This window comes from Saccopteryx leptura, chromosome 2 (genome assembly GCF_036850995.1).
Source record: "Saccopteryx leptura isolate mSacLep1 chromosome 2, mSacLep1_pri_phased_curated, whole genome shotgun sequence".
Lineage (NCBI taxonomy): Eukaryota > Metazoa > Chordata > Mammalia > Chiroptera > Emballonuridae > Saccopteryx > Saccopteryx leptura.
The window spans coordinates 383,448,799-383,465,684 of NC_089504.1; the positions used below are offsets into that span (position 1 = coordinate 383,448,799).

At 52.9% G+C, this 16,886-nt stretch overlaps 1 protein-coding gene across 3 annotated transcripts in view; it reads right to left on the reverse strand.

Annotated features, from left to right (window-relative positions):
• Positions 1-6,169: 6,169 nt before the first annotated feature.
• Positions 6,170-16,886, reverse strand: part of SPECC1L (sperm antigen with calponin homology and coiled-coil domains 1 like) — a 134,483-nt gene continuing 123,766 nt past the window's right edge. For all 3 annotated transcript variants that reach the window (XM_066365520.1, XM_066365521.1, XM_066365522.1), the window contains 3 exons: positions 11,653-11,769; positions 10,477-10,536; positions 6,170-8,757 (listed from right to left, as the gene is read on the reverse strand). In XM_066365520.1, coding sequence (XP_066221617.1) covers positions 8,668-8,757; positions 10,477-10,536; positions 11,653-11,769 — 267 coding nt within the window. In that variant the 3' untranslated portion in view covers positions 6,170-8,667. The remainder of the gene's footprint in view (positions 8,758-10,476; positions 10,537-11,652; positions 11,770-16,886) is intronic.

Sequence of the window (16,886 nt, forward strand, 5' to 3'; positions counted from 1 at the left end):
CAGCACCACACCAACTTCCCTCCGAGGAGTCTCCGGCCCCAGAAGCCCCCTCTCCGCCCAGTGAACCACGCCGGGCTGGGTCCGCACTCCCTCCCCTTCAAGAAGCCCGGGGCTGGCCTGGCCACTCTGGTCTTCCTAAAGTTCTGTTTCTAATCGTCGGAGCTGTGTTGGGGTCCGGGCGGTGACCCTGTATCATCTCCTCCCTAATGTCCAGCTGTGACTCAAGAAGTACCTTGTGCCCACTGTTCCAAAAATTCTTCCATGGCTCCTCAGTTCCTGAAGGATAAAGTCCAGGCTGCTTACCACACTCGGGGCCCTCAAAGACATGCCCTGCCTGGTCCCCAGCCTTGCCTTGTTCCCTGAATCTTGCTTTGGGCTGGTGGTGGTTGAAGGAGGTGGCACCTCATTCAGCTCAAAGGATGCCCCTAAGAAGCTGGCCCCAATTTCTTCCAGCCCAGATTGTGGGCTGAGCCTTTGGGGCCAGGTCAGGCCCTGTGTCCCCCTCCTATACCTCTCCAAGCAAAGGGAGCGGGAGTCACTTTCTGCACCACAGACTAACCTGGAATCTCAGATCCTTGGAGGAGGTGTCCTTCTCGCCCCAAACCCCAGGCCCATGCTCTGGAGACTTTAAATTTGTAATGACCTCACATCTGGCCCCAACCCACCCATACAAGAGGACCCTGACCTTCACATCTGGACAGTCTTAAAGTAACCTCAATTCTGTGCACAGGATGAACTGCATCAGGCAGCCAGTTGACCAAAGGCTAGCAGGAACCCTTACATTTTTTAACGTCCTGGGGGCAGTGGGTTTTCAGCAGAGGGCAGAGGGGCTTGCCCAGGGCCAGGCTAAGAATCTCCTGCACAGCTGGGCCTGGAGGAGCAAGCAGGTGGGGAGTGGGAGCGCAGGTGCTTGGCCAGCACATCCGAGGAGTGCTCAACTGTGCCCATCTCTTGCCCTGACTCTTAGCCTTTCCCCGGGCAGCTTCCCCAGGTCATTCCCAAGGCCAAAGCCTGGGCTCCTGCCCCTATTCAGCCAACTTGGTTCCCCTTCTCCCTTAATGTACAGTGGGGGCTCTCCAAGGCTGGTGCGGATACAGAGGAGGGCAAGCTGGGAGAGGTCAGGACTCTGACACAACTGGAGGAAAACTCAAGACCTAGAGGGGCGAAGCATGCCTGACAACGTTTGAATTGGGAACATCCCCTGTCCTGGCTCTGCCCCAACCTCACTGCCACTCCTCCCTGGTCTGACCTTTATGGAGTCCCAGCTGGCTATGCCCTCCCCATACCCCCATTTACCTCCAGTGAGGGGGACAGGAGCTCAGGAGCTCACCCCCAACCTACTCAGGTCCTTTTTACCCTCGTGAGGGAGCTCCCCCACCAGGAGGGGACACTGACCCTGGGACTGTGAGCTGGGCTGACTTGGTGCTGTGGCTTCCCCACAGGCCTCACTTTACCTGTAAAATGGGACTGTCTTGTTTCTCCCCTGCCACCTCCTGAGCTGAGCCAGAGTCAGACCATGAGGTACCAGGTAGGGCCACTACCCAGCCAGAGGACCCTCACCCAGTCTCTGCATTCTACCATTGCTTCTGAGCCTTTGAACAGAGCAAATTCCTTGTAGGGAGACAAAACCTCCTGCCCCCACCCATTGGGCCCATATTCATTCAGGTCCTCATTCAACAAATACTCAAGGCATAGCTTGCCTTGAGTTACCTGGGGCTGGGAAAGGACTATGGAGGTTCATGGGGCAAAGATCAACATTGAGCCAGTCGCAGGGGTCACTCATGTCCCCTACCCCCCAGCATGGGCCCCAATAATTCTCTCCCCTGCCATTTTCATTCTGGGGCCCAGTGCCCTTCCCACCCAGACCTCCCCACATGTGGCCAGGCCACACTTGCCCCACACTGGCCGTTCCCTATGCTCAGGGACTGAAGGGTCCATTTCTGCAGCTCATCCTCAGGGCCAGTGTGCCAAGGCCTTTGAAGTTCACCTCTGAGGCCCAGTGGGCAGCCCCCCCCCCCCACATCTCAGTATGGGTACCTCAGGCCTGGGGTAGCTGTGTCCTCAAGCCAAGGGTGGTCAGGCAGGCAGGGCCTGGCTCACCTTCAGCCCCAGAGCCAGCTTCCTGGGTCCCCAGAACCCTGCTTACCCTGGAGGTAGAACCAGGCCCCAGCCTTTCCCTACAGCATAGTCTGTTAGTGGAGGGAGCTGATCCAATGGTCCTGTTATGTCATGTGCCTTTGTCCAGGTCTCGAGTGTGGCCTTTGTCCAAAGACGGAATGTGCTGGAGACCCTACAGTTCAGTGATGACAGGAGACACATGGGAGGGCTGTTCACAAACTCTCCTCTGTGGAATATACTTATTCACCATTAACCCACATCTTCTCCAGGCTCTTCTGGGGGACCCTCTTGTGCAGCATCCCCCACATCTTTTTTTTTTTTTTTTTTTTTTTTTTTCTGAAGCTGGAAACGGGGAGAGACAGTCAGACAGACTCCCGCATGCGCCCGACCGGGATCCACCCGGCACGCCCACCAGGGGCGATGCTCTGCCCACCAGGGGGCGATGCTCTGCCCATCCTGGGCGTCGCCATATTGCGACCAGAGCCACTCTAGCGCCTGAGGCAGAGGCCACAGAGCCATCCCCAGCACCCGGGCCATCTTTGCTCCAATGGAGTCTCGGCTGCGGGAGGGGAAGAGAGAGACAGAGAGGAAAGCGCGGCGGAGGGGTGGAGAAGCAAATGGGCGCTTCTCCTATGTGCCCTGGCCGGGAATTGAACCCGGGTCCTCCGCACGCTAGGCTGACGCTCTACCGCTGAGCCAACCGGCCAGGGCCTCTTTTTTTTTTAATTATTTATTTTTAGAGAGGAGAGAGAGAGAGGGAGAGAGAGAGAGACAGAGAGAGAGAAGGGGGAGGAGCTAGAAGCATCAACTCCCATATGTGCCTTGACCAGGCAAGCCCAGGGTTTCGAACCGGCGACCTCAGCATTTTCAGGTCGACGCTTTATCCACTGCGCCACCACAGGTCAGGCGCATCCCCCACATCTTGAGGGGCCTGCACCTTGACACTAGGAGCCTTAGGCTACTTCCTTGGTCTTGGTCTTGCTGAGATCTCGCCACCCCTGTGCCCTCCTCAGTCTTGAAGGAGGCCCTTGGGCAGGAGCCCTCGTCTGGGCTGGCCTCCAGATCCGAAGGAGCTCCAATGGTGGAGGTCACAGGCCTGCTGTTCCTCAGTGGGCATGGGGATGCTCCTGCCAGACCCCACCTTCTACCTCTGGGCCTTGGTTTCCCTGAGCAGCCCCAGGCCAGGCTTTGAAGGCTTTGGGCACCCGCCCTTCCTTTTGTCCAGGCCCAGGCTCCTCGGGCCAGGCAGCAGGGGCCAGCTGGGCTCTCCTGCTCCAGATTCCGTTCTCAGACACCCTCCACCCCCACTCCGCTCACTCTTTGTTCCTGTCCAGGATGCACCTGCGTGGCCTCTGGCCCCTGATTGTTTGCTGTGGGGCTAGCTGGGCCACATCAGGGAGAAATGCCAGACCCAGGACGAAGCACCAGTGGGTGCTGGGGCCATATCCTTGGGAACCAACCAGGCCACCATGAGGTACTCACCGACTTCTCCAAAGGGGAGGGGACCAAACGCTTCCTGAGGCTCTGGAATTGAGGAAGTGGGGGGGGGGCCTCACAGAACTGTTATGTTCGTACCAGGGCAGCCCAGGAAGGCAGACCATACCCGGAGAAGCTCCCCAGCTGCAACCTTTGTTCTCTAGCCCAGTCCCAGGGCAGATGTTTGAGCCTGTACCAGCTTCTGGGGACCAAACAGCAACCCTACTAGGAGCCCTGTGTCTCTGAGCTGATTTGGATGCATCTGTATAGATGTGGAAACTGAGGCCCAGATGGGCATGGGCCTAGTCCTAGACTACATGGTGGGCAGGAACAGCCCTGTGCACGCCAGGGCTTGTCATTCAACACCCTAACCCAGGAGCCCAGACACTGCTCACAGCAGTTGCCAGAACATGAAAGTGACCCCCACCCTCCTGCACCTGTCCCAGGACTGCTCCAGGCACCACCCTACCCACTTCAGAGAGCAGGATGCCGGGTAGCACAGTCCAGGATATTGCAGAGATGGGAACAGCCTCAACCTATCACAAGTGTTGGTGGCACGTCTGTGTGTGGGGGGGATGACAACCTGGGTGTCTGGACTCCTGCCCGGAGCAAACTGCTTTCTGCCAGGTGGGTGCTGGTGATGTGACGTGCCTGTCCTGTGCTGTCCCCAGCCCTTCTGATTCTGCCTCCTCCTATGACTGCACACCGCTCCTCCGAACCCAGACTCACACACATACACTGAATACCCGAGACATCCTCCAGGGACTGTTGGGTGGCCCAGACACAGGCTGTCCCTCACTCTCCACCTCTCTGACCCTCCCTCACAGCTCCCCAGCTGGCGACCATTCCTCCCACATCCAGCCTGCCCCCGGGGTGCTACTGGCCAGGCTGTCAGGGAGCATGGCACCCTGTCCTCCAGAGCCCACCCTGCTTCCTGCACAGGTGCAGCCCAGCCAAGTCCTGAACGGCTGGGATCAGAGCTCAGGCCAGTTTCCCCAGCAACCTGGGCTCCAGGCTTAGAATCTACCCCTCACCCAATGCAGAGAACAGTGCCTTCAAGCACAAAACCCCAATGCCAGCCTCTGTCCTCCACTTAAGGACAACCTCAAACAGACCTAGGACAACCCGAGGCTATGGGAAGTGTGGCCCTGTGAGGATGGGGTCAGAGCTGTTTACTGTGTGCCACCAGCCGAGAGGCTATGGACAGAGGGTGTGGGATCTCTTCCGCATCTCTCTCCTCCTAGAGGAATACTTTCCTGCTTCTACCCATCAAAGCCATAGCCCCTAAACGTTCAAGAACCTTCCCTAAGTCAAGATGAAATGATTCCCTTCCCACAGGTGCTACCCTGGAACAGACAGATCAAGCGTCAGGTTGAAGGAAGCAGAGCTTTTGGGCTGGTCCTGCCAGGAGCCAGGTGTCCCCCATCACTTGAGGAGCCCCGTGGGCCCCACACCTCTGAGGTCAGGAAATTACTACAAAAGGACCCCCTCAGTGCACTCCTGAGGCAGCTGGCTATGACAGGCAGGAGGGATGTTTAGGGGAGGGCACCCCCCACACCTGAGGGGCGTTAGCCAAGGCCAGGAGTCCAGGCGGAGGTTACCCTTCTACTGCTGTGATAGTGTCCATGCCACGCAAAGCCCGACACAGCAGCATCTAGCGAGATGACCACAGCAGAATGATACCGACACAGTAGAGCCGAGGACATGAGCTCCATGTCAGAGCTATAGCCGCAGGTCCCAGGCTAGTGAGTGAGGAGCCACAAGCGGTCGCAGCTGTCCTTTCCACTTTCAGCCCTGTGACCCAGGGACTTGGGCACTGTGCTCTGGAAGCCAGGCCACAGTGGGAACCCACAAACAGCATGCCTGGGGGGCTCACAGTTGACACAGCTCAAGCCAGGTGGTGGGTTGTGGGCCTTGGGGAGTCAATTACTGGATGGACCCTTGACTCTGGGGAGGGGATTGCAGGTTCAGGAAGGGCACCTCAGGTCACCTATACAAAGTAGGAGGTGGCCCCACAGGCTCCTCTGCATGTGACATGTACAGTGTGACAAGATGCAGTGCTGTTCCGGCTGTGCTCATGGATTCATAATCATTCCACACAAGATGCACAGAAGGAAAAAGCTTGTCTGGTATAATTATCGACTATTTTTTTTAGATTTCACTACAATTTTGTATACTCTGAAAATTATCTCCAAGAAGACACACTTCTAAAAAAAGCCCCAAACCTCAGAACAGCATGTGTTTGGGCTACAGTTGGGATATGCCGGGGCCTTCCATCCTTGTGGACAGCTCAGACAGCACTCCTGGGGAGTCAGCACCTGTCGCAGAACCTCTAGGCTCACCTGGGCCAGACACTATCTTAGGTCCAGGCACCTGGCTAAGGCCACAGCTGTGCACTGCAGCCCAGGGAGGGACTTTTCCTGACCCCTATAGGTCCCCCCCACAAACCAGAGGGGATGGAGGCTGGTTTGGGGAGCCCTCCTTGCCACAGCCAGTCCTAGGAGGCAGCCAGGGTACCATCCATGTGAGGTCAGAGAGCAGCAGGAGGTTGTGAACTAGTAAAGCCCAAGCCTGATGTGTTTCAGCAATTTTAATACATTCAAGAATATTTAACAGAACAAAATTAAAAAGTATCATCAGCAGAAGCCCATGGGCAAGAGAAATAGAAACGTTAACTGGCCCTTTTGTTATAAAGCTTATGCTTGAAAGGAAACAAGGCAAAATGACTTTCTGGAAGCTTCACATCAGGTGCCATGGACCAAAAGCACCTCAGAGTATCACTTTTAGGTATGTATCATATATGTGGCCATCTAGAATCATCCAAATGTTATAAGGATCCTATTAGGAAAAGCAAAATGTCACACTTCTGGAATCTTCTTACCTGTGGACCCTCATGCAAATGTGGGCAGCCATGGCAGGTATTCCTGAATAGCCTGTAGTTAGGGATACAGGTAGGTCCCCAGGCTGGGTCTGGGCCAATCCCTTCCCTCGGCCACCCTCTGCCCCATCACTGGCCCCAGGCACGATGCTGGGCAATACCAGCCATGTGGGCACAGCCCATCAGCAGTGGCCACCCTCCTCCAAAAGACACTGGAGATCCCCTCCCCGCCAACGGCATGAAGCATGAGCTCCCAGGGCTGGCTCACTTGGCTAGGGAGGGACAAAGGTGTGAACTACAGATCCAAGAAAGTCTTTTTTTCTGTAGGATGAGACGTCCCTCCCCCCAACATAATAAATAAACAAAAATCACTGCTGACCGGACACACTGGGTCCGGACAGGTGCCTCTGTGAGGACGAATGGGAGGGCTCAGAGAGCCAAGTGTGGAAAGCCTTCAAGACAGTTACTCTCACCGGAACAGTCCCTCAGGGGACAGCACCCGTCAACAGAGCAACAGACAAGAACAGAACCAGGCAGGCAGGACGGGGGTAAGTGTCTACCAAGGTCTGTCTTGTGCTCGGGCCTGGGCTCCACTCACCAGCCTCTCCTTCCTTAGCCAAGAGTGGGCCTTCCACAAAAAGCTTCCCATTCAGGCAGCAGCCAGAGCAGCCAGGTTAGGATATCTGGACAGGCTGGAAGGGCAGTCACCAGCCACCTGGTGACCCTGGCTGCAAACACACGCACAGCCCGTTTCATAACAATCACATTCTTTTCTAGGCTACAGACATGTCAAACTCCTAGTCTAGAACCCCATGCTCGAATGCAGAACTCTCAGGCCACACTGGCTGGTGGCCTTTTGCGAGTTCCCTCCTTGATCTGTGACTGGGACAGCGACCCTGCTTACACTGGTGACAGCTCTTCCTCATGTTACTTTCCAGGTGCTAAACAGAGTTGTATTCTGCAAGTAAGAGGTCTTGACATCTTTCACACCAACAGCTACTGGGTTAGATGCACATGAGACTTGGGCTCCCTGTTTCCAAGAAGGGTCGAGTCCCTGTCTGAGGGTCACTTCACAGAACACCCTGTAAAATAAAGCTTCAATTCTAACTGCAGAAGGGGTGGTGGTGAGGCAGCCTGTTGCTTGGAACATGGAGAGGGTGGCACGGCAGGGGACTGCCTCCATCACCAGGCTGTGCGGCCTCCGAGCTCGTGTAGTGACTACTCTTGTGAGGCGAGTTAAGGCACTTCCTTAAACGCTTGCCTAAGAGGGTTACGTCTAGGCAGCTGAGAGTGACTTTAAATTACACTGTCTGGGCTCCCGCAAGTTGGTTAGTGTTTCTCATGCTACTTCCAGCTTCGTTCCTGGCTTTTACCATGCTCACTCATGTCCAGATTCTGTTTCATCTCTAAGCTTACTCAAACAATTTAACTTTGGTGCTAATACAACAGGAGCTATTTTTCCTCAATATTGCTCATTAGAAAAAGAACATTTTTAAACTAGAGAATTCCTTGTGATCAATTCTCTTGTCCAGAAACCTGAAGTCAGAGCTGGGTCCCAGGCCCCTGCAAGGCTGGGGGCAGGTCGGCAGAGCGGCAGCAAGGGGTCCTGGCCGTCTTCCGTCAACAGAGGCGCAGCCACGTGGACTGTTCAGGGGCGCAGGGAGCAGGGAGTGCAGGTCTCCGTCATCCGTTACATCAGTGGTGTTGGCTAGGACAGCCCTGCCACATGAACGAGGTGCCTGTCCCACTGCTGTGGTGACACACTCCTTAAAATAAGCCCACGCAGAGCGCTGAGGCCCACCTGCCTGGTGCCGGGAAGCAGGAACCTCTGCTAGACACTGAGTCCCCCGAGAGCTGTCAACACAACCGAAACCCCTTTCCCAAGTTTACTGTACATGCGCCTACTTTCAATACCCCGCAGCACTAACAGTTCAATATTCTCTCCAAAAGGAGAACTTCAGCAGCAAGTCAGCGTGCGTGATGTATGCGGAGCCCACGCTGACCTCTGACTGGACAGGTCATGTGGGAGGAGCCCAGTGAGTCGTGGCCATACAGGCCCAAGTTCTCCCAACCTGGAAGCCCCGGGCTGAGGGCGCACACGCTGCGGGGCAGCCTGGAGAGGTGCTGAAAGCTTTACGGGCGCGTAGCTACTGGCGTTTGTGTCACTTGGTAAATAGGGAGGGTCCTCTGTGTACTCAGGTTTCAAAGTACTTGTAGATCGCCGTCACGTACAGCATCACATTTTGCCAATCAGGCCGTTCAGTTCGCACCATTTCATTAATGTCCTGGCAGAGAAGGAAGAGGCTGGGTTAGAATTCCATCACCTCTTGGCCATGGTAACATGGGCTCTTAGGGCTGGGCAGGGCCTTGGTGGACTTTTACTCTAAGCCTGATGACACATATCAAAGGCCTGGCCAAGACACCTGCGCCATTTCTACCAAGTGCCCTAGGAAGCACCTACTCCCTGCACGTCAGCGTCATCCCCAAGCTGTCCACCCCTGCTCAAGTCCCACACCAGGGCCGCCTTCCCGCTCCCCAAGGCTAGGAGAGTCTCATATTCTCCAGGGTCCTCCTCCCCTGCCTGCCCCTCTTCACAAACCCTCCCATGGTCACTTTTGAGAGCCCTTCTCACCTCAATCACTGTCCTTGGAGGGCCTGTGTAGTGAGGGCTCCCAGACTCAAACTTTCTAATGCCCTTCATAATGGTGATCATCGGAAGTCATCAAAGGTACTGTTCTCTGTTCACAGAATCCCAGTGATCTGTGAGATGTTAACTGACAGAGAAGAACCAATGTGGGACACCCTGGACACTGACTTATGACTGGAGGCCTCCAGGAGACCTGCTGTTGCAGGACATCTCAACTCTCTAGGGAGCCAATCTAAACAGTGTTCTGCAAGGTTCCCTGGGTGAGGGGGAAAGGCCAACCACTGGTGACTCGGGATGAAAAAACGATAATATAAGAATCTTGACAAAAAGATTTTTTAGGATGGGGAACCGTCTACTTTTTATACATAACTTTATGTGTAATTTAAAATATCCAGATAATGGAAAATATTTTAATAACAATAACTTTTCTTTCTCTATATACAAATGAATAGAAGCCACCCTAAAAAAATATATCTCTATGAATTCAGAAGATACACTTATGGAAGTCTCTATGAACACTCTGGCATATAGTTCTTCCTCAAAGTTATCCTTTTTTAACAAGTCAGGTTGACGGGTGGGGTTGAGGAGGTGGCACCCAAGGGAGAGTTTGGGATCCCTGAGCTGGCTACATGGGTTCTTTACTCTGTGGAAACTCTGCGCTGTGCACTGGTGATCCTATAAACCCTTCAGCACTCAGTTATTTAACGACAGGATCCCTAGGTGTGGAAGAGCTGGCTCTGCATTCGGGTGCAGTGTTTTCTCCCAGCAAGTCAGAGTGGGCGACAAGTAATCCTGACAGAAACACCTCTGTCCCACGTGGCTACAGACACCGAGCAGAGGCCTAAACAAGACCTCAACACATGTGGGTTTTCTACTACTCACTTCTCGCACCATGACCTTTGTGAGGCGCAAAAGCTACTTGTTCAGCCTCTAAAGCCACCTGCCCACGGCTAGCACTCGCCCGCTCCCTCTGGTTTGGCACATTCAGACGACTATTAGAATGTGCCTTTGACAGTGACATTTATAAAACTGCATTCTTCTGATCCCAAAGACTCAGTTAAGAAGAATGTGACTCTAAGGAAGAATCTGGCTTAAGGCTGCTGGGGCTGCAATCAGGACTGCCCCACCCCCCTTGAGGCACCTGCTGGGGACACTTCCTGTGAGGCATAGGTGCCTAGGGGCAGGAGTGAGACCCTATATGTACCTCACCCAATGGAGAGTTGGCTAGGCTGGCGCAGGCCTGTACTGCCTCCTTGTTATGAGCCTGCCACCCAGGCCTCTCTCATCGTAAGAACAGTGCACTCCCCAATGACAAGGTGGGCCGTGGCAGTGACTCCTCAGGGAGATGGGGGCTTACCAGTGTGGATTTGATGCCAACACTCTCTGCTGCCTGGAAGGCCAGGGTGAAGTTTCTTCGCTGTAAAAGAAACTGTGTGAGTGGAGTAGACAAGCAAGGCCAGGACAAGGCCATTGGGACTACACGTGACGCTGGGGAAGGATGGGCGCACACCTCCACTCGGTGCCACAGCACATGAGGGGGGTCCTCAGAACTCCCAACGGACACCCAGGGCCCAGCAGCGTTCTTGCTGCCCCTTCACAGGGCCCTGCCTGCTCCACTAGTAACCAGCTGTGGAATGATCCTAAACACTCCTTTCTTCACTACAGAAAAGGATCACTTCCAACACATTAGCCCTCAGCCATCTGAACCCTAAAAGCTAATAAAAAAACACACATCCAGAAAGTTTCCTCCCCATGGGAACCTTCAAGTGCTGTCTGAAAGGCATGAGCGGACTGACACTGGGGTGCACCGGGGAATGGAGGAGAGCTTGAGGCTGCACCCTCTCATGTGCCTATGCCCTGATCCTATCCCCAAGCAGCTTCCTGAATGGAACACCTCAGACACAGCCAGGTCTGCAAGGAACACAGCCTGTCTCCAGAGGTGGCAGGAGGCTACCTGATGTGCTTGCTGCTGCCAACTCAACTCATGCCTTGAGCAGCTCTCCTTGGCTACTTTTTTTATGTTTGCAATTTGTATTTTATTTTATAATTTATTGATTTTAGAGAGTGGAGAGGAGCTGGGGGGGGAGAGAGAGAGAGAAAGAGAGAGAGGGAGACATAAACAGTGACTGTTCCTGTATGAGCCCTGACGAGTGTCAGGGACAATGCTCTAACAACCGAGCTTTAGGCCAGGACCTCCTTGGTGGTAGAGGTCTACCTTCATGGTGGAGCCCTTGATCGTAAATGTTATCACCAGGAAGGACCTTCAGCTCCCACTGGGAATGTCATTACTTGGGAAATTCTGGACCAGGCAAACGTTCCACACAAGGTGGGGTCATGGTCTGGCTGACTTGGCACAAATAATCTAGATCCAGAACAAGACCAAGCCGGAACAAAGCCACCATGAACCAGCAGTGTGGTGTGTGGAATACCAATATTGTGTTCCCATCTATGTGAGCCTCTGCCTCTACTTCTTGCCCCAGGTCGCCCCTATGATGAGGGTGCCAGGCGCTAGGACATTCACAGCCTGCCTTACCTTATCTTGGCTGTTCAGTTCCTGATATGGGATGTGGGCTGGCAGGTACGTATGCAGGAGGGCACAGAAGGCCAGCCCATCGTTCCAGCTGCTGCTGAAGTTTGTAATGTCAATATTCTGAGGGAAAAGAAGACAAACACATAAGCAACACACACTAAGATCTCAGAAGAACACTGTGGAGGGTGAGGGAGGTCTGAGATGTTACACAGCCTTCAAATCCTGGGCAGGGTGAGCCTTGGGAGCAAGTGCCTGGCTGTGTCGGTGACTGGCCCTCTCACCCACTCCATCCCACCCACCACCTCCAGATCGCTGCCACCATAGTGGCAAAAATTTGAGCCACCCTACCCTCACCCCTTAAGAACCTTGGGCACATGTCCTACAGCTCTGCAGCCTCTTGGGACACTAAGTTAAGAAACACTCCAATTCAGTCTGACCTCCTCTATTAGGGACTCAAGGTAAATGTTTACAAAGATTAGGGACTCTGTATTCTGAAGGCATCAACAGCCACCATCTTGTATTAGGAGATATTAGGAGCCAAGTAATACTGTGGCTGTGTTACACTTCTCTGAGAACCATCTGAACTTTTAAGAGGTACCTTACTCCATGTTAAAATTAAATTACTTACAACTAAAAAAGCAATATATCATTCAGGATATTTTATTATATGATAATGCAATTCGGCTAGTAGATCATCTTATCCTTATTTATAAGAATCCTTTGGAAGATAAAACTCCACAACTACATTTTGTAAATTTGCACACTTTATGTAAATGCCACAGAATGATACAGAGAGCACTTCCCAGACACTTCTTGTTTTATATCCACTGTTGATCTCATGCCATCTGCAGCTGCAGCAAGGGCTGGCTTCCCAGGTGACTGAGAAAGCCCACATCTATCACTGAAAGAAAACCATCAGCTCCTGGGTACGGTTCTCACTCCTCCCAGAACCCGTGATCACAGAACAATATTGATGCAATTTGTATTTGTATAGTTCTACAAAGTTTGCCACCCCTAACCCCATTTTTAAAGACTGCTAGGTTCTGACACCAAGTAGGGGACCTGCAGCTCATAGATGAGGGCAGTTGAGTGGGATGGGGACCAGGCCAGGTGGCTGGCCCTTTGTAGAGATTCTTCCTAAGTTTCATCATCAAAACGACTTGCCCCTGACTGCAGGCACCCAGAATGCTGCCTGCTGGGGTCTTCTACACAAATACAAGCCTTCTGAAGGGCAGCAGCTCTATGGACAATTATTCCAGAGGTCATTTCCACTCAGTAAGCTGATTATCTGGTGCAGCCAGCTCGCAGTTCTGGCCTGGAGGCATTGTTCATAACTGCTGTGAGGGAAGTTACCAGATTATGGCACAAAGGAACACAAACCTGCCAAGAGCTACAGGGAAAGGCTGCAGTAAGCTTGCAGTGAACTTGCCACCTGATACACCTGCCAGCCGTCCAGTGACACCCACCTCAGTGCTGCAGTGCTCACATTTCCCAGCCTTTAACACACAATCCTGCTACATTCTCAACAGGCTCGGGCCACCCTCCATGGGGCCGCTGCTCTGATGACAGCAATACCCACTGCCTCCTATGAAGGTGCACCCACCAGCGGCCAGTCACAGCTGCAGAGAGCCTGCCTCGGCCTCATCTGCATGGTATCCATCTGGGAGACCAGGGCCAGGGAAGGGAGGTGACCTGTCCAAGGTGCTGGGCTGGCAGCAGAAGGGCAGGGATGGGAACCCTTGTCCCAAGCATCCTATAGAAAGTATGCCATTTAATTCTCAAAATCACCCAGGAGCGTGTAAGGAGGCTGGGGCTCAGAGAGGGCCAGGCCACAAAGCTAATCTGGGTGATGACTCAAAGTCAGGTCTAAATCCCAAGCCCAACTGTGCTTTCCTAGTCCCCATGACTAAGGCCCTAATGAAAGAGCCAAGGATACCGGGCATCACTGCATGGGCTGCAGGGCAAGAAGCTTCCTAATGATGTGTACCAGCTCTGTGCAAGGCCAGCGGCAGCATATGCTGCCAAGGACTCCTCTGCTTGCCCCCGGAGGTCACATTCACTTCTGGAGGAAAACAAATCTCCACTTCCTGCCGCTGCGGCCCCTTCTCCAGCTCACTGAAAGGCAGGCGTCTCTGGCAGAGTTGCCTACGTGCCTGGCCTCACTGTGCCTCACAGCAAAGGCTCTTTGCAAGAGGAAACCACTGCGCCCCAGCTCCCCAGCTGTGGGAACCCTGGCCTTCCCCAGCTTCCTCAAGACAAACCCAACCCCAAACCTGGAATCTTCAGTCAGAGCAGCACTTTCATTTATAAACATGCCAAAGCAATTTAAAGAAAGAGGAAACAATGGCTCCTGGAGTTCCAGGGTAGGGGAGTTAACTTTTAAGTACCTGACAACCAGACTTTCAAATCAAGACAACTCAAGCCCAAACTCAGGTGGGCTGCCCAGGGTGACCACCTCCCTTCCCCCCAGGGAGGCTGGAGGGGGCCAGACCTGGCATCCCACCCAGCAGATGACAACTTCAACAAGCACCAAACCCAAGTGAGACCTGAGTGCCCCCTTACCTGGTCCAGAGGGACCCTGGAGGAATAAGCCAGGCCTTGCAGTTGAGGCCTTCAGTCTAAAAGAGTAGGCCTGCACCCTTCGCTCCCCATCTCACTATTTGTTTTTAATGTTTGAGGCTGAAAAATCAAACTACTAGAAAATTAAGCAGGCAATATAGAGGTTCATAAATAACAAAGCTGGTTCTCTAAAGCTGAAAAGCACAGAGAAGACAGGAAAATTCCCCTGGCTTTCTCTCTGGAGCTCTTAATTTCACAGCTATCACAACCCATTAATACGGCAGGGTCAATAAAAACAAATGTACGTACAAAAGGTACAAAATAGTATTAAACAGTCAGAGAAGTGGTTGCTCCCACAGGAACCAGCTCCCTTCCTGCTCAATGAAGGCCACTGATCCCAAAGCTGTGACCAGTGCCCAGCAAGGCCCCTGCTTGCAGGTCTGTCCTCCAGGTACTGCCATGCACACGTGGAGCCATGGCCCAAGGCCACGTGCGGGTTCCAGACTTCCAGGGCAGAGCAGTGATCCCAAGGCCCTGAGTATTCTTGGTGATGGAGACCAGAGGGGCAGACGAGTTTACAGTCTCCTTCACTCCTCTGCTCCCTGCCTGGACACCACAGAAGGCCCTGTGTGAGGTCTGGGGCTACACTTTCCCTTGCTGCTTTCTGTGTAGGGTAGCAACAGGCACAGGTATTTCAATCTGCCTGTCACTTCCTGGTGCCTGTAACTTGTGACTCCTTTATCTACTCATGAGGGCCAGGTTTACAGTGCTGACCCTGGATTTTGCCAATGTCCAGCCCCCCAGGGAGCAGCTTCTCACCTATAAAGTGGGTGTACAAACACCAGCCCATATAAGATAAGTTGTTAACACTATGAAACTATAAGGTGGTCTACATATGTGAGGGATTTTTATGGTCCTGTTAACTATTTGTAGAGGAGATAGATGATGCTTTGTAGCAGATGGCACTGATTCCATCTGGAACACTATTAGTCAACAGAATCACTGACAATGTCCCCAGGCTGCTCCTTCCTCACTGAAGCCCCTGCTCTTGGCCTCATAATTATAATTCCCTGGACCTTCACTGTGCTTAGGTAACTGGTAAATCTCTGCCATCCACTGGGATTCTCACATAAAAATATGGAGCAACCCACATGAAGTTTGGGGAGTAGTATGCATTCTTTTTTCTCTAAGGTTTGGACGAGGAACTTAGATAACAAGCTACCTCAAATTCCCAACTCCTAAATATTCATTCAAAACACACTGGTAAGAAACTTGCTCTATAATCAATCACTTGTTTCAAAGTGATTCAAATGTCACAAAGCAGAGTGTGCCTTTCTGGCAGGAGCGGTGAGGCCTAACAGTGTGACTCTATCTTTTGTGGGCCTACAAAGAAAACAGTGACGTGCCTGTAGCCATGCTCTTCCACCAATGGTAAAGGAGACCTAACCCGGGAGAGAAGGATCAGGGCACTGAAGCCTCAGGGCAACACCCTGAGATGGGTAGCTGAGCCTGTGGATGGAGGAACTGGGAACAAACTAATCTTTGGAGGGTTTATTTGACCATTCAATGAGTCTTCACCTGGTAGCAGGCTCTGGATCAGACCTCAGCTATTCTAGAGGGGGCTGTCTAGAAGAACAGGTGGACCCAATGTGAACTTGGGCTCAGGGTAGGCTTCAAGGGAAGTGTGGTTGTACTGAGGGCAGGGAACATTAAGAGCTGCTGGGTGGTAACTGCAGAAGCCTCTGTGAGAGGTGGCAGGGAAGGCCTCAGGTGGTGGGTGGGGAAAGAAAGGACTACAGAGATACTCTGGAGCTAAAGCAGATTGGAGCTGGAGGCAGACTGGGTATAAGGAGGGAGAGCACGTGTAGTGCCAAGTATGGCCATGGTTTCTGCTAGTGGAAATGGATGTCAGTGCAGTCCATTATGGATGCAGAATGCAATGGGGTAGAGACATGCTTCTGATGTGTTACCTTTGTGGTGCCTTTGAGACACCCACAGGGAGACACCTGATGGTGCAGGCATGAGGGTCCAGAACCAGGAGGGGTAGTACAGGGGGAAATAAACATGTAAAGACAGTGACTGAAGTAGAGTCCAGGTGAGGTCACCTAGGGATGGCTGGAGTGGACTATGAGCAGGAAAAAGGCCTCAGACTAAGCCCTTTAGAACTGGAACATGTAAGAACTGTGCAGAGAACAAGCCTGCAATGGGACCGAGGGGACAGCCACACAGGCAGGAGAAAAGCCGGAAACCAAAGTAAGAGAGTTAAAATGGTCAGAAGCAGGAGTGTTGCTGAGAGAACAAGAAGACTTGAAAAATGTCCTAAATTTTGTTAACATTTGGTTTACTGTTAATCATGGTGAGCAATGGCAAGTTACTGTGGAGAGTGCATTTACATTTTTTTGTGTGTGTGACAGAGAGAGAGAGAGAGACAGAGAGAGGGACAGATAGGGACAGACAGGAAGGGAGAGAGAGAGATGAGAAGCATTAATTCTTCGTTGCGACACCTTAGTTGTTCATTGATTGCTTTTTCGTATGTGCCTTGACAGGGGGGGGGGGCGCTACAGCAGACCGAGTGACCCCTTGCTCAAGCCAGATAAGACCGTGCTCAATGGTGACCTCGGGGTTTCAAACCTGGGTCCTCTGAGTCCCAGTCCAACGCTCTATCCACTGTGCCACTG